The 22359-nt window shown below is 45.1% G+C and overlaps 1 protein-coding gene across 6 annotated transcripts in view; it reads left to right on the top strand.

The window, feature by feature from the left end:
* Positions 1 to 7965: 7965 nt before the first annotated feature.
* The window catches only part of LOC121599639, a 58363-nt gene continuing 43969 nt past the window's right edge, over positions 7966 to 22359 (top strand). Inside the window, exons 1-3 of one of the 6 annotated variants that reach the window (XM_041927605.1) lie at positions 8299 to 8912; positions 17827 to 18158; positions 19137 to 19402. In XM_041927605.1, the coding sequence (XP_041783539.1) occupies positions 19342 to 19402 (61 nt within the window). In that variant the 5' untranslated portion in view covers positions 8299 to 8912; positions 17827 to 18158; positions 19137 to 19341. Of the gene's footprint in view, positions 8203 to 8298; positions 8913 to 17826; positions 18159 to 18343; positions 18767 to 19136; positions 19403 to 22359 lie in introns of those variants that run through there. The other 5 variants (XM_041927603.1, XM_041927604.1, XM_041927602.1 and 2 more) reach the window with 5 other exon arrangements.

The following is a 22359-nucleotide window of genomic DNA, read 5'->3' as shown; positions in this document are numbered from 1 at the left end:
GCCTTGACGCGCCGACCTGCAGAAAGACCCCCCAAAAGGACTAAGAACTTATCTTTGTTCGCTGTCCGAAACGTGCATATAAATCACCTGCCACCCATGCCGGCAAGGGCTGGAATGTGGTCAGCCTCCCCGCCAAGAAGCAGCAGCAGCAGCAGCAGGATACAGTCCAGCAGGCTGACTGATACAAGACATGACGCTGTTAATAGCGTGTTGGGGGTTGGCTCTCCTCCCCGAAGAAATGGGGAATAAAAAGCTCGGGCACCCGGGCCTGCCTGGCCAGTATAAGTAAATCATAAATCTGATAAACTATCCTGGACATAATAGGTGTCAGGCGCACCGTTTTCGGCAAAAGGAATATTTATGCTTTCTTTTCCATGCCCCGTTTCATTGCCGCCATCCTTCTTGGGGGTGAGCTTTATTTTTAAGCAGTTGCTTTTGTACGACGAAACACCAGCTGTCCATTTCCGATATTTGATTGTCGAACGCTCCGGGCAGCCAGGATGCAGCCAACCCGTTTGCTGCGGTTTATTATCGTGCCGGAGTATATTGTATGCGGTCGTATTATTGTATTATAAAATCGTTTCCGCCTGTCCAAATCGAGATTATGTCACTGTTGTCCAGTGAAGCGGACCAACAAGGAAACACAAACCGACAATATTGCAATGCAAAACCGGGTGTCCACCCTGTTCACAAGTTTCATAATAATCCGATTGCCGATTTTACCCGGTCAACGGCAGCAGCAGCAGCAGCAGCAGCAGCCGGTGACTCGATGCAGCGTTTTGTTCTTCCCATGCAAACCCCCGCCATTGCATTGTAGTGTCCATTACGCCACAGTTCAGCGGTTTAGAGATAGTTCATCTGCCGGAAAAGTCATCACAACATCAACAATGGTGCGGACGATAGTCTGGGCGACACACAAAAACATACACACGCTTCATCTATTCCAGCAAAAGGCGCATTGTTCCGTGGTAAAGATGATACCTCACAAATATTCTGAACACACAGCACACCAACAAATGAACAGCTTCTGCCTGCAAATGGCAGGAAAAAGCTTAACCCACGGACTCAGCAGCAGCTTCCTACACACAAACACACAGGCGCAGTTGGAATCGAATTCTGATTTGCGTTCAGCCACCGGAACTGGATTATAGTTTCCGGTTGGCCCCTTCGCCGGTTAACAACAACAACAACAACACAACGGCTGGTCGTTAGAATCGTTCCAATCCAAGCAATTCTGCAATTCCAGACCTAGCTTCACAATCTCCAATGGAAGGAGAACTCCCGGTGTATTATCACGTGGTTCGGGGGAAAAACGAGATTCGATCGAGCGGATATCCGGATCAATTTTTGTACATCCACGCGGCGAGCTCCAAGCCTTCAGTATTGAGCGCTCCGGAAATGACAGGTTTGACAGCTGTCATCAGGATCAATGCCAGAATGATGCGCTAAAACCGGGCGGGCACAGGATAGTTTGGGCGGTATCCTGATAGTTTCCCGGGCAATTTTGGAGAGAGCTACGGAACATTGGGAAATTTTGTAGTTGTTTGTCAACTGTTTGGAACGATTTTCCCTTTCCAAAAACCTACGCAAAAGCTGCATCAGTAGAACGAAACTTGCCAGTAGTTGTAATCCCATTCGCTCAATAAACGAAACTAAATCAACAGCTCTTGCTGCATCACAACCCGAATTCAAATTCTAAAGTCAATGGACCATTTTACGGCTAAACGGTTTCCCAATTACTACACTTCGTCCACGGGTGGCAAATGCAATGGAATAAATTAGTCGCACCCAGTCGCACATGGCACAGGAACACACACACACACACAGAGCGCCATAAAGCGCACACTTTCCCTCCCATGCCATCTAAGCCACTAACGAAATAAACTTTAAAGCAATCGACCGGTTGATGACATTAAGTCGAATGAGTAGCTTCGGAAAATGCGGTATTAACGAGAGACATCGCACTTATCGACACCGCGCCAGTGTACGGTTGATCTGCATTCGAATGACATCATTAGTGTACATACTTCCAGCGGACCAGCTCGGGATTGCGCCACTGTCTCCCTCGTGCAAATGTCCAATCAGTTCCTTTTGGCGCAGCCCACCAGTGGCCGTGGGGATGGGAGTCAATTAAAGTAATTAAACTTTATACTTCTTGTGCTCGCATGTGCTGCCCGGTATGCGCTGTCTCGGGTGCGATCGTTCAAAATATAACGAGTTTAATAATTACCCAAAAGGCTCCTCTGCCTGGAGCTCTTGTACAACTGCAAGGGGTACAACTTTGAATGCAAATAGCCACATTAAGAGTGTTGTGACAGACAGATCTCGCCTAGGCTAGTAATGATCTTTGTTTGTTTAGTGTAGAAGGGAAAATGTTGCTAGATCTTGGAAAAGCTACATTCCTTGTGTCCCTGCCACGCTCCTAACAACAGTACACTATTAAGTGTTGAATGATTTTCCAGCCCGTTTGCTAGATTGCTCCACCGCGCTTAATCCACTTTAAGCAGCGAGCCGGTTCAACTACAACGTCCCATCACCCGGAAAACCGTACGCAAAGCTACCGTCAATCAATGGGACCTGATTTTTTGAAGCATATAATTTGTACAATCATGCTCGTTCGTCATGAGCGCTGGGAACGAGGGAAGAAGGCAGAGCGCTTTCTGACGAATTCGAATAATTGTCTGCGACGTTAATAAGCCTCAATAGTCGCTTTATCGGATCCCCTTCGCAAACCGCTCGTGACGCTTTTGTCACCGAACGAAATCTTCACTCTCCGGCTGCTGCTGCTGCTGCTAAGCCCGACCTGGTTCAACCGCCAAGCTTCTGGTGCTGGTCTCGAAATTGAATTATGCTATTAGTTCCAGCAGAGCGCACTAATTATTAGTCGTCTTCTTGACAGGGACGCGTCCACACTTTCGCTCCAATAGCCGATCCGATTAGACGGTTGCGAGGCATTGGCCTCCGAATCAATTAACCAGCCAGGATCCACCACGAAGATGGTGGAATTTGCACAACCGTTTGAGGGGAATGTGTGTCTGTGTGGTTTAATCAGCGCTAAAGACGGACAAGGTAAGCGATGTCTTACTCACCTAAGATTGACAATTTTCCAATGCGATTAACATTGGGAAATTCAAAGCGCATTTTGCTGGAATTGTTCGTAAATTTAACATCTATCTTTTAGAGTTTTTCTTACAAGAAAAAGTTTGTCCAAACCTTCTCGAGAAGAGAGTTGTATAATACTGAAAATACATTTTCAACAATGCCCCCCAGACAGCGACTCGTCACTCGTCCCTAACAACACTCGATAACCTAACGACGCCACACGCGGTGCATAAAAATCGTTACCATACCGCTCGCTCCCTTATTATTATGAATTTGTTTAGCTTTCCAAATCCTCCATCCAGCTCGATTGCATTGCACACCGCGTGCGCCACCGTTCCACCCGATCGTCCGCAGATTATCAGAGGTCCTTTTACACCCTAGCACACCCGCCTTGCTTCGCAATACACCGGTTCGGTTGTCGTCATCATCATCATCACCATCGCTGTCGCTTCGCATCCACCGTGAATGGAATGCATAATAAATCGCTCCACCGAGAGAGGGAGCGGAGTGCTGTTCGGGCGCGCGATGCTAAGAAAATTCAGCCATGATGAAAGGAATTCTTGTGCGCAAAGTGCATAATATTGACGAGGCGAGCGCACTATCGGGCGAGGGGGTTTGAGAGTTTGTTAAAACGGGAAGGCGAGCATTGGAACACGCCAGAAAAGCGTCTGATGATGGCATCATCGTCACCCGATAGTGCGCGCTAGCCTTTGGTGCTCACTGTGCCAGTGCTGTGTTAGCTGTATTTGATAAGCAGATGCATAGCACAAATTCTTGTTTTGTATTTGCGGTTGCAAGCAGCACTTTCTTTTGTGATTTGTTTCAAGCAGTGTGACATAAGTTTTGCACAATTAGCGCTCGAGTTATACTAACAAGAGTTTGCTTATTAACAATTATTTCATATTGTTTGCCACAATTTCCTTTTCCAATGTCTGCTTAAAAGCCTTTTCAGCCATTCAAACCACTCCAGTTGTCCATCAAAAGCAATCCACAAGGCCGGCTCCTTGAAGAGTGTCGTTCATTTTACTCGGTTCGTCTAATTTTTAGACCCAAATCAATTTGATAAGTAATTGTCCCGGTCCCGACGAACGGCCACCCGACGAACGCCTGTTCGCCCACTTTCGCTTTATCTTTTAACCAGTGCGGCAGCTCTTCCTCGTAATTGGTAACAAGGATCCCTCGCAACGCTTCGGGACAATCTTGGCCCATCATGCTACTGCACAGCACACAAACACGCACACACACAGTAGGTAATTTGACAAAGTAACCCAAGTGAGAAATGAGGTTCATTTTATTACTTTGCTTTGGGACAGGGACGAGACTAGCCAGCAAAAAAAAAAAACACACACACACACACCAACCAAGACAACGGCAAAAAAAGACTCCTAACGAAGCAATGGTGGTCAATGAAAGCAATAAAAAAGCAAGAAAAGTGAAACCAACAAAAAAGGGACAAACCTCACCGAAGGTGTAGTATAGCCTATAAATTGTGTCCTCACTTTTTCTTCGCTGCAGATTGAAAGCGTTCCACACTCCAGGCCCGCTCCATTGTTAATGCATTTAATGTACGGTTCAGCTTCCGCCTTTTTTGCCTAGCCCCTCTTCCCCGTTGTCTAATTCGCTTAGTGGGGCTTTCATCCCTTCCTTTGGCTTTTTTTTCATGAAACACGATGAAGAACCATTCAATTTCAGCTCACATTATGTGTTACGGCCGTTGCCGCCGTATAAAGCCGTGCACTGATTGAATGTGAGTTGGCTGGCATGAATATTGGGCCGAATCCATTTCTTACAGCATTGGAATAATCGTTGCAAAGCAAGCGCTAGAAGCACACGCTACTTGTTAACAATCGATGTAATGGGAAGCGACTCATCTTCTGTCGGGAAGCTACAGCTTGATGAACCGGAGTGTCGGAATGCTACAAGAAACAATCGGAACGACGCTTTCCACTGTCGTGTGCTATTCAGCGAACCGGAACAAGCTTCTTGCATGTCGCTGCTTGTTCGATATAGACCGTGTGCTTCGGCGGACTCGTTTGGTACCAGAAAAAGCCCCAATTGTAGGATAGTTCTGATTTCTTGGAACACAAAACATGGCTTGGATTTACTACATGGCTAAGAGAGTTGCTCGACGGTTTTGTCGGCGGAGGGGAATAAAAACAATCTTGTGTAGTCGTTGCATGTTTTGCACACTGCATAAGTTAAGTTTGGCTCCGTGTTTTGTCACAGTCAATTGGGAGCATGTCATACATACTAAATATGAAGAAAATCGTACAGATAATACTGCATCCAATCACTTTGGCAAACGCTTTTCTTCACATAACTATGCTTCGGTTGCCGGTTCTTTTAAAACTTTTTATATTGCACAAATAGTTTTGCATCTAATAAAACGCAACCGTGCATTGTTGGTGCATAGCACCAGCATCAACACCGCCTCCCCTGAACTGCAAACGAATCTCCTCCTTCACTTCACAGCACGAAATAGGCGAACGGGTTAAGGCACCACTGGGAAGGAGGCTCCTTTCATTTGTTCGTTCGTTTGTTCCGCCCGGGAACGTGTACAGACGTGCCGCGGCCGCTGCCGCCGCCGCTACTGCGCTATCATCATTCAGGTGAAATAAAACAAATTTCACAGCTGATGAATTCATTTCCTTCATTCATTTCCTTTTGGCTTGAGGCAAATTTCACACCTCTTTGCATACTTTTGCGCCAATCGGGGGGGGGATGGATTCTATTCACAAACGGTACGGCTAGGTTGCTTGAACGCATGGAGCAGGCATTTGGAGGAGAGTTTTTTTTTTTAAGTAAATTTGAACTTAAACAGAAGTCTTGCTATCAAAAGAACTACTTTAAACACTGTTTCCTTTGCATACCCCATGGAAATGAGGCAAAACTTGCTCTAAACACATTTTGATGTACATTTCTATTCCTTAAGAATAAACAAATGGTAACGGACTACATCGAGTTCATATTTTTCGAAGGGTGAAGTTTTACTCTTTTGTTTGTTCTATCGTCGCGTACGAACGTAATGTCGCGTAAAAAAAAAGCAATAAAAAGCTGTTGGAGAGCAAACTTTCAAGCAAGACTCTTGCGTACATGATGTCATCTCAAGTTTCAAAGCACCACTTCCAGGTGAAAACCTTGAACGGGATCATGATACGAATAGTTGTTGGGCAGTTTATTGTTCTCGTTGACCCACATCTGGTCAGCTCGTGCATAAAACTTTGGCAAAGCCACGAAAAAAACACCCCTAAAGTAGTTTTATACTATGATAAGCATTTTGAGGTTCAATCATGCACACTATATTTACTAAACAACGAATGTTCATTTCATCTTCGTCAACGTTCATTTCTGGAAGTCCTGTGGTTCATTTCTCGAAACCCAACCAAACAAGAACCTGCAACTCCGCGAGTGAATGTGTCACTCGCCCATTCATCTCGTTTTCGCTCACCGGGTGAATAAAAACAATTGACAACTCGCCACGCCACGGCGAACATTCTTTCAATCCATCTCCCGCGTGACCCTTGGCAACGAGGGGACATCCAGTCAAGCGTCCATTATCATTTCCAGGAAAAAAAAACCATCCCATCCTTCGCTTGACTTACTGTCCCGCAAGCTCCAACCGGTGGGCACAGCATTGTCCTGTGCGCCTCACCGCGGGGCTGATGGTCGCGATTTTTGTTTTGACAAGCACAACCGGTGATGTGCATTTTTCATTCTCGGATAAACTGGCGCTTGCGCCCTACCGAACTCCCCCACCTCCCGCTCTTGCTCCACCTTTTCAGCTGCGTTCCCGTCTGGCACAAAGAATCGTTTCACTGATCCCAAGCCTCCGATAAGCAGCGCCAATGATGCGATGGAACACAATATTTCCACTACAACAGCAGCGGGACAGTTGGGGAAGTGGGTTGATAAGCGAAAGCGACAGCCTTCCCTTGCTTTTTCTCCCACGAGAACAGTCTCATTTCAGCGCATTTTCTTCCGAGAACAGCGATGGGAGTTTCGATAGCTTTGTTTCAATTTGATTTTCGCTGTCCAGCAATGCATAAATCAGTGTCAATGTTCTTCTGGCAGTAAAGAGTAGATTACCGCGAGCAGTGAACAGCACCGTAGAAAAGTGATTCCTTTATTCGTGGTTTCAATTGAATTCAATTCTAGCTCTTTGATGCATTCTATTTACATTCCGCTCGAAGAAAGCTATTAATGCCATTAAAATGGAAGCAAAAAATAGCGTCCAACTTCAGCAAAAATGCAAGAGCTCCTGCTGCTTGATCCATCGATTCATCGCTCGCTATTTGCTTTGCCATTTTGCTGCATTCTCCGCGCCCAACAGCACCGATAATGGGATAATCTAATGAGATGAAAACAAAAGCTCGTCAAGCGAAAGCGAAAGAATGAATCAAATTATCTTCTGGCTAGCGAAATAAAACCGTTCATTTGCCAACCATGGATTGGCACCGGGAGAGCGCTGAACGGTCACTCACACAACACTCACGCACACGCCACCCGGTCGCTGCGACACGCAGTTTGAGCAAGAGAGCGAGTTTTCGCGTGCTTTTCCCTTGCAGAGAGCTCCCGCTGCTCGGTTGCGGGGACGCTCGTGTTTTCCCAGCGGCCTATGGGAAGGTGTATGCGTGTGTGTGTGTGTGTGATGGTTTCCAGAGGACACAGCGAGCATCCCGGTGTGGTTTGTTTGAAAACATACAAAACATACTCTTGCTCAAAAATCACCTCAACGAGAACGAGATAAAGAGTGAGCGCGTTCTCTAAGGAGAGCCATTCACTGCGCTACTGGAAAAAAAAATCGGCAGAACGCATTCCGAGAGAGGGAAAACATTGGCAGTGCAGCGCACGCACGAATCAGTTTCGCAATATCTTGCCGCGAGGAAAGTCCGGTCGCGAGAGATCCGCTGAACCCCGCAAACCGAACTACACTCGAACGCGTCTTACGTCGGTAATTACCGGAAAGCACGCCGGGAAACGCCGGGTTTGTTTTTTCGAGGCAGGAAAATAACAGACGGAAAAGAATCATTTTCCTCGAGTAATTGTGTAATTATTGTTGTGAAATACATTTGGAAACGAATATCGTGAACAGATTTTGAGGTAATATTTGTGTCCTTTATTTAAAAGTGTTGTGTTTTCCGTTGGAAGCCCCAATCATGTTGTTCTCTGTAATAGTGCACCAACTGTAAAGACCTATCCAGCATTTTTCAACATCATTACTCCTGTCTGTAAATCCGTTAAGATATCTGTTCTTCTTTTGTGGGAGAAAAATAAATGTGGAAAAAACGTTCGCCATGCCTGGCAGAAGATAAATAGCACGTGCAAAAGGAAATAGCGCGCTGTCTGTTTTCTGTACATTTCCACGAGCGGCACACACCGCTGATGGGAAACTTTTCCACCGATAAGTTTCCTTCTCCAAGGCAAACGAATTTTGTGCCCGTTTCAACCAACACGTGTGTGTGTGTTTGTGTGTGTGTGCTTCCGTATACCATGTGCTTCAAAGTGTCCCTCTGGTAGTACGCAACCCTCCCAAAAGAAAGAAAAAAGAAAATGAGTTCAAGGATTAGCGCACTTGATCCTGTTGTGAGGAGCAGCTGAGGGGTCGGATTCTGCCGCTTACAAAAACACAACACACACACAGAGAAGATCTCTAATCCTGTGTAGCCGTGACACTGTGCGCGGGTGAATTATTGGGCATCGTGGAGCACTTGCCCACCCCCCTTTGCATATTTCACGCGAAGTAGGCGAGTGGTGCAATGTGGTGAAAAGACGATCGTCGGCTGCTATTGTGTGATGTTTTGCACCGAATGGTGGGTTGAACTTTTTTTCTGTTTCTTCTAATTTTTTTTTCTGTCCCCACTCTAATGCCATGTGTAATTTCATCGCTCGCAGAAACAGTAGTAAGTGTTCGGGGGTGTTGTAGGTGGATGGGGTGGGTGGGTGGGTGGGTAGCTGTACCCGGCCACGATCAACGAACCAGCCCGTGAGCCGCCGTGTCTGGCTGTCTCGCTAGACATTATTCTTCGTTTCGATGAAGAATTGCCCCGGAGCGTATTCGGTTTCTGTGTGCCGGCATTCGAGTGTACGTGGATAAAGCGTAGCACAAAGCACAAAAAAAAACCAACAGGGAACAGTGCAGATCCGGCAGTCTCCGGTCTGTCTCTGCAAAATGTGAATGAGCGTGTGTGTGTGTGTGTCAGTGCGTGTTGCATAGATGAAAAGCGAATGGCGCCATTGTTGAGGATTTGCTCAGCCGGCATCGCCAGTGGCAGGTCCAAATTTGGGTGAAAGTTTTACCGCCACAGTGCATACCGATGAGCTTTGTGCAATCAAAAAGGGGTTCAAGTTTTTCCCGGTGGATGGAGGTGAGGAAGATGAGGGGCTATGAAACATTGCACAGCAAATGGTCAATGTCGGTTGTCGGAAAACGATGGCTTTAAGTAGTTGGGTGGCTGATGTTGAACAAATTTGAGCAATCGATTAGGAGTTTTGTTTTTGGTAGAGAAGACAATTTATATTGAAAATGTTAACTGTTCTTTGGATAGAACTTGTAAATAGCTCACTCACAGCATAATAAGTGATGTAGGAATGTGTTTTAACAAGTCATTCTGATACATTAAATTCATTACCATTTGAATTAAGTTTAGCATAAACATCAAATACCATCCCATCTATTGTAATACGCCTGAAATTATGCAATTTTTTGCACAAATACCTCTTTTTAAACGTCAGCTTGAGTTGTCTGTTCTGTCAATTTTTATAGATACTTTGAGCCAATTGGCCTCATTCGCCTCTTAGCTAGAATCAGTCGGAACTCGAAGATTTAGAACAAAATCGAAAACATTCATCCTAAAGAAATGTCCGAGTTTAGCGCAATTTTTGGAAACTAACTAAAACTATAAGAAATCATTTTAAATGCAATAATGTGAACTTATTTTTACTCATACAGCTATCTATGTTCTCCACTAACCGTGGCATAAAATAGCCACTTGCTTCAAACTCCTCTCAAAAATGTTTGCTTACAGCTGCAGCTTCCTTTCCCCATTCAAACTCTTTAATTAAAACAACTCTACCAGCTTATTGTGAGCACCCTTACTGTTGGAAAATACTCACACAGAGACCAGATGCCACTAACTTCCGATGCACCAGCGGAAAACCCGGACTCAACCGTACCTTACCCTTCGCCCTTGCAAGCAAACAACGCAAAGAAACGCTTTAGGGGTCCGTGTGTGCCTCGATGCAAGGTTGCATCTTTTGGGGTTTTCCAGCTAACTAACGGTTTCGCATCCCAGCCAGCCCGCAAAGTGTCCGAAAACCACCAGACATTGGCACCGGCTGGCCTTGATTGCCGGTTTCCATGCATACGATGCTGCACCGTTTGGTGTACCGGTGGACACACACACACAGACACGTACATTTCCGGTGCAGCGGGCCCAACACCCAAAGCAAATAATCAATAACAAACAACCCACCACCAAATGCACATGCACTCGTGTGGTGCAGAAAGGAAGCGTTGGCCTCTTTCTCACCCCCTTGTTTTCTCAGCTCCACCTTTTGATGTTTTCGGGAGGGCAAACTTTTCGGTAAAGAAATTTTACGACCCCAAAGGCAGTGGAGAGAAGCAAATTAATGTCACCATGTGGCGCTAATGTTTGTTTGAAATGGTTTTCCATAAATTTTGCTAACCGCTGCTAGTACGCGTGCCAGCAGGTTATCAGTTATGGATTGACATTTTCTTCACGGATACACGTTCATAAAGTTCCTGGTTGTTTGTTGCTTTGCCCTAGACACGATCGAATATCGTTAGCTGAAAGGTCTGAGGTATGACGTCAAGCAATCGTGCAGTGTGACGAATATCTGCCGTATCATGTTGGTAAAAGCCTTTCCCATCATCGTGCCTTCGACAGACAATAGTTTCAACTTCCAGTCAACGGCGATGTGTGGGATTAAAATTAGTTCTCCTGTTTCGAAAAAAACAACAAAACCGGTAAGCTGTTCATTAACAGCGGCACTTCACACACCAGCAAGCTGTTGGCCACCGGATGCTTGCCGCGCGCGAGGGCTTTCTTTTTCTTCACACTTGTCACTGTCATACGGGCTGCGGTTTGTGTGGAGCGGAAAAGCTAGCTCACAATCCACCTTCGTGAATGAGTGACACCCACACGCTGCTAATGGATTTTCGCGCATCCTTTGTGTGTGTATGTGTGTGTGAAGAGGAAGAGAAGTGTAAACGGAACCTTGAGGCTTTCTTTGAGGACCGGGTGACATTGCCACCCAGCTTTACAAGTTATAAATAATGTGCCATTACCGTGCTCAAGGCTGGCAAAACCTCACAGCAAACACAGCCCGCCGTCACGGGCGCACGGGCTTGCTGATGACACGTCGAAGAGCGCTGCGTAACCGCGTAACCTTCACCTCAGGCCGATGGGGATTTATGAAGCGGATGAAAGAAAAAGAAACAAACACACACATACGCGCCCGCCCGAGTTCAAGGATGTTCAAATGTTTGCACATCCTTTAAGAAATGTAGGCTAAACCCAGCACCGCCTCTCGGCCGAAAGGGACCGAACTGTTTGCAGCGTTTTTGGGCGGAAAGTTTCAAGCCACATGGACGCACTCACCGAATCCGGGCAATCGGGTTAGGGTGGAAGGGTGCACCTGGCACGAGGCTTTAAAGAAAGCCTCCCGGGGAAAACATCCAGCCATTTCTCTTTGCATGCAAAAATAAACATGACTATTCCGTATGATAAGCAGTATGGTATCGATTTCTAAATGCTACTTCCAAGAAAAATCGAACTGAATTTTCTGAAAAAAACCTTTCAGAGCACAATCGGTGCTTATCGCCGCTGGTGCAAAGAGGAGATTTTTTTTACCAGAGGAGGGTTTGGAATTTCTTATGGGTTATGCAGTTTTTCGCAGAAAATTAACATACCATTTCATAGAATATTTTTAAGATTAGGGCAACCTTTACTCGGGTTTCGATGTGCCGGGTCAAAGTGCTAAGCAACCATCCCGTGCCCGTGCAGTCATAACGCAATTTTGACAACTGTCTACCCAATGATCCGTCACTAATGCTGTAATGCACAGTTCAAAGTTTGAGGGGAATTAATTGATAGAAATTAAGATATCATCAATAAAAGCTCTACTGTAGCACGAATATATTTATAAGTTTTAGTTTGATTTTTAAAATATTAGATAAACTAAACTTTTTCAGAAAGAGTAGCCGTTGAATTGCAAAACAACCCTAAATTAAGGTTTTACGACGTTGAATTGACTCAGAAAACTCTGCTTCATACAAATTCAATTACAATTCTATTTCAATATCATCATTTGATGCAACTTTCTGCAAAACCCCCATAATTTAATGGTTCTATTCTGACCTATTAAGCTTATAAAAACAGAGAGCCAATCATCAAACAGAAGCCAATATTTGCAAATAGGCAAACCGTTAACAAACCAGAACCCACCAGCATTACACTCCCTCTTTCTCTCCCACCTTCTCTCTTTGCGCCATACAATACCACCGGCAGTGTGCTGTAGCGGGCTGTAATTTAATAATTTAATTTTTGGCGCATTTATACTCGCACACAGCGCCAGTGCCAGCAAAACCAGAACACCGTTTAGCAAATTGCTCAATATTTTTCCACTGTCGCTCTGTGTGTGTGTGTGTTTGGGAGTCCAACCATCCAAAGTCCGGCATGCATGAGGGCTGGTCGAATCTCCTCGCGTTTCGTTGCAGTCAAGGTAACGGAGAAGCGAACAACAACAACTAAAAAAAAGCCCCGAATCCCTGGCATGAGTTTAGATATAAAATGCAGCAAAAAAAGGTACGAGTACGAGATATGACACAACTTCCGAGGAGATACGAGAACAAACAAAAAAACACGAATAGAGCCAACCAATATTCCCAGCATGTACGATTGTCAAGGGAACCGGGGCAATCTCCAGCGCTGTCCGGGTTCATGGAGCATGGAATGAAAACATTTTCTATCTAATGAACCTAACCATAACCATCCCAACGTAAAAACGCAAAAAAAAAAAACTGCTGCACCCACACGGCGGCCTCCTTTGGCTGTTCCCTTTCTACGCTTAAAGCTAACATGCGAAACCGGCAAGTTGTGTTCACTCGCACGAGACGACGACGACGATGACGACAACGCAAACCGTGAGTCGCGCTGTGTGTGTTTTTGTATCCCTGCGTCTGCTGCAAGAGGTCCTACCGAGCACGTTAGCGCGGAATGGCGCGATCGACATTTTATAACATTTAAATTTCAATTAGCCTAATTGTTAAATGTGTGTGAGTCTCGTAGCCGCTGTGTCGTTTGAGCCGTTCAGTTCAGTTGTTTGTGTGTTTGTGTGTTTTCCATCTCTCTTCCCATCTCGACGTTGTTTTACGTGCCTTTTGCGAACTTGTTTTACTCCCCGGGATGCATCGTTCCACCTTGATGATGATGATGATGATGATGATGATGGTGACGATCATGCCGAAACCAGCGAACACGGTAACAGCATGCTGATGCACTTTAAGCGTAATGGGTTTCATTTGCATCGCTTTCGGGGACACTCGGTCGTTATTTGTGTGTCAGCGTGTCTGTGTGAGTGTGCGAGCAATTTATGAATGTTTCCGGATTGACATTCCGCTTGCCAAGGGGGGCAAACAGAATTAAGCTACGAGGTGTACGGGAAATCGGCTCGATGGTTTGGTGGCGACCACAACCGCAACCCTTCCAAGCGGGATGGGAGCAGAAATTGGGAAGAATTGGCATTCGGAGAGTTCAGTAGGTTAATGGAATTAATCCAGTATTCGGTGCGATGAAAATCAATTCTTTTGCGGTATCAATCACAATACGGATGAAGCTAAAGGATTTCCGGGTGATTTCAATCTTTATGAAAGAGAGTTTATGTAAAAAAAACTCCCCACTCAATTATCCACAACTGTACATAAAGTACATTGCGGCAATGGGAGATTAATTGTTCTTTGAAATATCAAAGCATCTCTCTTCGTTATGCTGATTGCAGAATTAATAAATAGAGTTTACATGAATTGCAGCATTTACGTAAACAAATTCAGTTGAAATTACCTCTTTCTCGTCGACAAGTAAAAGACCTACTTTTTAACCTCAAAATACGCAGAAAGTCTCCCACATTTGCTTCAACAAAATCAATTCACCGTTTCTCCCGTTGAACTATCGTGTTCCCGGTTTGCTCAAATACAAAGCTCACAATCACTTCAACATCTGTCCTTCTGCTTGTTCCTTTTCTTCGAATAACTACGAGAGTACATAAGAAGAGCGTTATATGGAACAACTTTCAAGACATGTCCCTGGATGTATGTGGACCACTTCCAAAGAAATCTTCAAGTTGATGATAAAATCTCAAGCACATCTTGACCTGGAGGTATTGCTCTTCAGCCCTGCCTATTTGCAACGACGCACTCTCCACAGTTCGTTGTTGACATGTTGCTTAGCGACGCTCTTTTTAGGGTATAATAGAGGAATACAATTCTTTAAATTACATCACTATGCTCATCGTTTAACAAGCATTAACAATAATTAAATGTCTGCAAAGTCATTTCACCTTCACCTTAGTCTTTAAATTCATCATTGTAACATCCATCAAACTCAACAAATAACGTCCATTACAGATAAAGCTTGTAGCCATCAACATTCTCAAATTCAGCTTTCTGCCCACCAAAAACCCTCTCCTAATCGCCCCAAAACTTGCAATGCTGACCAAACGCCTCTGGTGAAGGTTGGCGAGAAAGAATTGTAACGCGCATCACCTCCATCCTAACACAAACACGACGAAGGCTCGACCCAGCTTCTTAACCTGGCAGCCACGCTGGTAGGACACGAAAAACAGGACCAGGGGTTATACAATATTCAGCCCTCGCTTGTCTAAATGTCATGTCGAAAGCGTTACACCCAAAACTTCGTCCCCTTTCTTTACCCACCCTCAATAGGCAATGTTCATGTTCGGCTAGGGAATGCTTGTAACGGGAATTGTTAAACCGCCTGCAGAAGCTCTAGCTGGTGGGAAGTGGATGAGAGCGAAAGGAAGACTAAGCTCGTAAAGATAGCACACCAAACACCGACACACACACACACACACACACACACACACACACGAAGTACTAAGCCGTACCGCTTGTTCGTACCGGCCTGGTGTGTATGTTTGTGTCCGATTGTAATAAAATATGAAAGCCAGTAATTCGATTTGCCAGCTAACGCTGATTGTTATGCTGACTGACAGTCGGGCAGCAAGAAGCCGAACCTCCGCACCATTCGGATCCGACCACTTCAGCTGAGATAGCACCTTCACATGGCATTGGGAGCGGTGGGAGTGTTTTTGAGGTTAATCGAATAGACCAAAACTATGCTGCCCATTGTCATCAATTTTTGACCAAAAGAGGGAGAAGAGGCTGCCGGATGAGAAGAGCTGACAATTAAGATGAATAAGTCCAGTTTTGGTGGTCACTTGGCCAGTTTTGGAGCGACGAGTAGCATGTGCTGGGAAGCGGGAACGTGTCTATTTGCGGTTTGTATTAAAATCAAATACTAAATCCAGTTCCAAAAGCATGATTTTCAATTCAACATCAGCACGAACTTCTCGTGATCGTTACTCACAATCATTGAACTTTCTCAACCGTGTCCAATATTCTTTGGACCTCGTATTAAAACTTTTCTTCTCCTACATTCATCTTCTCGAACAGATAAAAAAGGCGAAATAAACTTTCCTTCGCCTTCGCGTCAATTGCCCGCCAGACACGTCCGACCGACCATCCATTGGACTGTGGGTGAAATTAACAATCAGCAACAAAAAATGGTGGCGTGACCGCACGCCTTCCCGGGGCCGGGGGAAAAAATGACACAAACACGAAGCAACTGGATTTTTTCCCTCCCCCCTAGTCCACTTCGGTGTGCGGTGGCGCCAGAGGCCACCGTGGCGACCGTTTATCACAAAATATAATTAATCACACATAAATTACTTCGCGTGAATAATTACTACCCCTCGGGCAGAGAGCTACGGGGAGAAGTCTCCTCCCCAGCGGAAGGAAGCAAACCAGTGTCTATCGCCTTGCCAATAGACCCGGCGGCTCCTGCATCAACTCCCGCTGGGACTGACTACCAGTTTGCCTGCTTTGTGCCACAAATACCTTTTTCCATCTTTAAGCATTTTGTTATGTGCGCTCTTCTTTTCTTTTGTGGCACATTAATTGCCTTACCTCGCCGATGACTTGCAAAGGTGCGGCTGTTTTTGGGAGAGGAAGAAAGGAAAGCGTTTTCCACCTTCGACGCCTGTGCCCAATTTGCTTTAAACGTGCTGCTGCCCTAATGCGGTTGGGCGGGAGTAGCCGGTGCCTCCGGGTGCGAGCGATAGCGATTCCGACGAAATAAATCTTTATGACCAGTTTTGTTTAGGCAGCGAATGAAGGTTAATTTGTGTATGCTGATGATTTGAGTTCACAGAATATTTGACGCACAATACGATTGTTTGAGTGAACAATGAGCCAGTTAAAAACAAATTATAAATGACATGTTTTTAGATAACTCTGTATGATGCTTTCAAGCACCTAATATGGTAAAAAATACAAATTAAATCTGGAAAACTAAATTTTTTAACTAGAATAATAAAGTTATTCTCACATCTCCTGCATCGATTAAGGCAAAAAATAAACCCTAACACACTGACAACGAGCCGATTTACTCTCTGGGGAGATTTCCGAAACTGCCCTAAAGTGTTGCGTGGGCTTTGTTTTGCTACTGCTCTGGCTGTGGCCCTTAATAACGGATATCGCTTTCGTCCCTCGGGGGACTGCTTTTCGATCCGAAAGCCACAAGCTAGCTAATTGGTTTTTACGCTAGACGAGGGTCAAATTAAGCCCCGGGATAGGTTTAATCTCTGTTCGTCTTCTCGGCAGGCTGCTGCCACACAGACACACCGCAGTAAATTTGCATACCAGTGTTAGTGTTTCTTTGATTTTGATAACCTAAACTAATTTTTATAGCCATGTTGATAACAAACTAATGGAAGAAAAGGTTTTTTTTTAATATTGGGGTCCTTCACGATTCTAGTCAGTTTTTTGTATGGAGTTTGACAGTTGGAGGCTGAAATCATGTAAACACTCCATACAAAACCACACATAAAACTAGCCTGCAATTTTCAGTCTAGATTATTCTAGCCTCAGAGTTAGAATTAGATTCGAGTACCTGCTCGAAAAAGGGCACATTTATGGTGTTTACATTTATCCCAAGGTGCATTAAAGAGGTCTGGTGATGGAATCCAGAATCAATGTGTATATAGTCCAGGTGGTCTCATAGCATGTTTTTTGTAACCAAATTTGAATATCACTTTTTGACAGGATGGGTGAAATTTTTTGTTCAAACAAGCTTTCTGAAGACTAGACGAATACACAAAACACTCTTAAAATCTTCACTCAGAAACAGAAGCTATAAAAATCAGCCTTCTAAATTCATACACCTTGCGATAAGCCCACCAGTATATTATATCCACTTAGATAGCTGCTCGAAAACTGCTGTACAATGCGAACAGCAGACAGGCTGAAATTTCAGCCTATGAACTTCAAACGGAAAGGGCCTCATTATCAGATTTAACGCTTTATAATAGTTCATAAAAAAATTAAATATAATACAGTGATTTGATGTGTGATTACCGATTACACAATAAATTAACAAAAACTGTTTGCGTTCTGTTTCATTCCAGGTTTCACTGCTACAGCAACGATTGAACCTCACTAAACAGAAGATTATTAAGCCATCGGCACGCTCCTGGCTCATAAAAGCCCCAGCACACTCAAAAAAAGCGATTGTAATCAAACCCCGCAACGGTTTAGATAGTGATCGATCGACAGAAAGAGACAGAGCTCACTTGTGGTGTAGTGAAACAATTGCTTTATCGGGCATCGGGGTATCGGGCTGGCAGCATCTCGCAAAAAAGAGCACGCCTAATTAACATCTCAGCTCATTGTGCCGTCCATAGCCTAATTGGAATCAGGCTTTTTTCATACACTCCCCACTCCCCGTTAGCCCTGAACGGTTAGTTAGGACAAATTTGCTTGCCCCATTTTCCAACCATCAACCCTCTACACGATGATGGTTCGATGGCGCTTGCCTGGTTTGCTTATGATTCCAGCACGTCAGTAAGTCGTTCCGTTGTTGATCAAACTCATCGTCCCGTCCCCATCGGATCACTATCTATATAGTCTCTCTTTTGTTCTTGCCCCCCCCCCCTCCCCCCGTTTTTACAACCAACACACAACGAGTAAAAGCATAAAAAAACAAGCCATGAAACCCACTCTGCTTCAAATCAGAACCATCCTTTGATGCCTGCTTTGCATAACGGTCTGCTGTCGTATGAACCCACACGGACTCGGAGCTGGTTATTCCGTTTTTCCGTGCACACACACCGACACACACCGACACACTCACACGTCGCTAATTATGCTCGGGCAGAGTCGTAAAAGTCCTATGCAAACAATTATTTGCTAGCTTTTTTGCCGGCTAGTGCGCCCGGTTGGTTCGGTTTGCCTTCTTGCTCAGTTGTGGGTTCCCAACAGCCGCAACAAACACGCGCTCTACGCCACTACCTTGGGCACGGCCAAACGAAGTGTTAAGATATCAATACGTTCCACGTACCTTCATGGGTAGGTACTGCTCCCCGCCTTCAAACTAGGATCACAGCAGCCACACACCTACGACTGCTGGTGCTGCTTGTTTGTTTGTGACCCTATCCTGCTGCCCGCGCGATAGAGCTGTTCACTTTTCACTAGGCCAACAAACTGCCGGCTGTGCTACAAATAAGGCAAAACTGGAAAAAAGTGAGATGAAAACTGTTCGCTTCTGAAGGGAGACGCTTCATTACTGCTTTGCTGAACTTGCGAGCCGGTTGCGCAATTTGCATCAATAAACATTCAGGTCAATTGCGGTGAGGCATATAGCAGCTGGAGCCTCGTTAAAAGAAGGAAAGAAGTGATGTTCAAAAAAAAGCCTCTCATCTGTGCCGTGATTTTACAGGTCAACATTTTTCCCCTGGCAGCAATGAGGGAGTAGTGTAACGTGATCCTGTCTGGATGTATGTAGCAATGTGTGATTTACGCGCGTTGTGAATGGTGTGTGTGTGTGGTATCAGCATCATTAAGATAGAAACAACTACAGAAAGCAGCTACAGATCTAGCTTCCGAGCGGCACACACACGCACGAAGTGAAAAGGAATGAAGTCATGATACCGCGAGTTAGTCACCGCATCTGGATTATCGTTTCGTGCTACCTTCTGTTAAAATGTAAGTAAAGGCAAAAGTTTTTAATTTCTCCATCCACGCTTTCACTGCCGTGACGCTGCCGCTTCCGTCCGGGAACGAAACTGTAAAAATATATTTATTTAAAAACAATTAATCAGGCTACCGGGGAAGGAAACTTGTGCGCGCATTAGACCGTTGCATGATGGGAGGGAAAAGTGTGTGTTTTCTTCTCGAAGCTGTGGTCGGCTCCCCGTTCGTTCTCCCAGTCTAGACGCTTGGTTGACGCTCGTAGCCACAGCCACTCTAGTTCCACCGGAACTGCTTCCCTTTTCCACCCGGCGATAGAATTAATTCCAATCGTAAACTTTTCCCATCATCAAATTTTTAATTAAATGCAATATTATTATAGCATTCTTTGATCATGCTGACACCATTCGCTGGTGGATTGCGCGCAGAAAGGATTTGGGACAGGGATGGAAGTAAGTCATTGGTGAGATATACCACTTCCTTCCACGTCGGCACGTGTGTGAGGGAACGAAGGTACTTAACTGTGCTAGTAACGATGAAAAGAATCAACTCAACCTGAAACACTTGATGACGCATTCGTTTTTCATTCATACGGAATTGCACATTAAGCATTACGTTTTGTCACGTATTTGCTTCAAAGTTTCAAGGTTCAAAAACTTTTGATAGCGTATTAAAAATAGAATTTGGCATGTTGCTGGAGCATTCCGTGAAACAGTATTGTAAGGCTTTACTTTCTGGAGCGTAACACTTCAGTAATTTGCATACTTTTGATTTAAATTTCAGTTATAAATCCACAACCATTGCTTCAAAACATGGGTCTCTTAAAGAGAATCCATTTTACTCGCCCTTAAGTGTCTGTTGATGCTCACTTGCTACCTGCGATACAAAACTTTCCGGGTGAATGCTTTTGTTGAGCTTCCGTCGTTTTGCAGCGCGCGTTGACTTGCAGTCTACGAAAGGTTGAGTAAATTACACCTTTTCAGCGCTATTGTTTTGGATGTTGTAGGGCAAACAGGTGATGAATCCTTACAACGAGAAGCCTTTGGCTTCGGGAAGCAATGCTACCTGTGTTTCAGTGTGATATACTTGCAGACGAGTTAAAGCCTTGCACAGCCTTGCTTACTAAAGGCTCCGAAACAACCGAATGACTCCATATTACTCAAGCTTTCCAACGACTTGCAACGGCCAGGCTAATATATTCCCATAATAGGCCCAACCTAACCCCTCCGGATGCTTATCTCACGCTGGCAAACTAAACCTGGCAAATCCGACCCAATCGTACCCAATTGTCATCCTCCAAAGGCAATCGTCCGCCTGGAGCCCTGGGGCGAAACCGATTTTGCCCAACGAGACGGGCCGCAACGGACACTAAACACTAAACCCCGACGGATTACAGGGATTGACACCCGATAATGCGAAAAATAAATATATTACCGTCAAATATAATATATCTTAACCCCTGGCTATTGGCCATCACAAACTCCACTTTCTTCTGCCTTCCTTTGAACAAAAAAAAAACAACATAAACAGAAACGAATAGGGTCACTTCATTCAATTTTCGCTGGAGATCGCTTTTCCCGAAGACCTTTTATCCCAAAGCCCCCAACCCTCGTGGGTGTGTTTTGCATGCCCGTCTTCGGCACACAAGCAAAGCGACACAAAGTCAACAAAGCGGGGAAAGCTTCGACGGTCGGTTACGGTGCTGGGTTCATTGTCTCGTTGGAAAGTTTTATTTTTCTTCTTCGGCCACTGGTCAGTTTGTAAACTTGTAACGATGTTATATAAATAGCGTCCGGGCTCCGGATATGGGACGACACGCATAAGAGCTAATCCTTGGGATCGATAGCTTACAGGCGGGAGAGAAAGATTTGCTTGCCTTTACGAGACTGGCAAGAGTTTTCCAAGGAAACAGCCACAGAGGGGCATGTGTGCTGGTAACGGACGTTCGGCGGAAGATGAGCTGCAATAAACTTTCGCCCAGTAACTTTCCACATGGGTTGCTGGAAAGTCAACAAGGCCAGGCCATCCTGGGCAATAAAATTGCTATCAAAATCGATCCTGAACTTGAGCTTAAGTGTGGGCAATGCTGTATTCTCACTGTTTGTCAGTCCGTTTGATCACCGCAAATTGTGAAACATCATCAGCAATATCTCACCGAAGAATTCAACAAAGAACTTCTCCAAACGATGCACAATGTCATCAGCAATGCTGTGAGTTACTTTCTAAAATTTCATCATCATGAACCTTTCCAAGAAATTGAGCTCTTTCTAAAACAAAGCGAAAAACATCTCCACGGCAACGTCTAATCATTCCAACGAAGCGGAACATGTCTTCTCATATTAAAACGGCACGTTACATCCCAAAAGCCAGTTTGATACTCGAGCAACTACATACATCACGCAACCCGGCTAACCAAGGTTCAGTGTGCCTCAGCTTTCCTAAATTTCCAACATCTACTTCCCGCTTAGCGTTCGATGTGTCTCGAAATGTGCGAGCTTTGCGATGCATTCGCCCGAACCGTACCACCCATCCCACCCCACGACCAGTGGCACCACACCATTCCTGTGCGCAGATGAAAATGATTCTCCATCGCTGCTCCAGCGCTGGCGGCACACCAAGCCAGGCGGCGCGCCAAACCACGTGCAATCATGCGAAAATGAACGCAAAACCTTGACAGCCTGACTTCCGGTACTGCTGCTGCTGCTGCTGCTGCTGCTACAGCTAGCACTGCAACCACCACTTCACTATTAATGCTCTTCATTACCTTCATTTTAATTCCAACCGAACACCTTCTGCGATAAATTCCAACAAATCTTATCTGGCAAACCCCACCGGGGGCACCAGCTCTATTTCCCGGGTATTTCACCCTCCCATCCGGCACGCGGGCAACCGTGCCGGCAGACACCGTGAGTGCACAACGGACCCCCATCGGTGGTGATGGTGATGCAGCCTCGGTGCAACTTTGGATAGCA

This window comes from Anopheles merus, chromosome 3L, assembly GCF_017562075.2.
Source record: "Anopheles merus strain MAF chromosome 3L, AmerM5.1, whole genome shotgun sequence".
Classification (NCBI taxonomy): Eukaryota; Metazoa; Arthropoda; class Insecta; order Diptera; family Culicidae; genus Anopheles; species Anopheles merus.
This window is presented reverse-complemented; position numbering and strand designations above follow the sequence as displayed.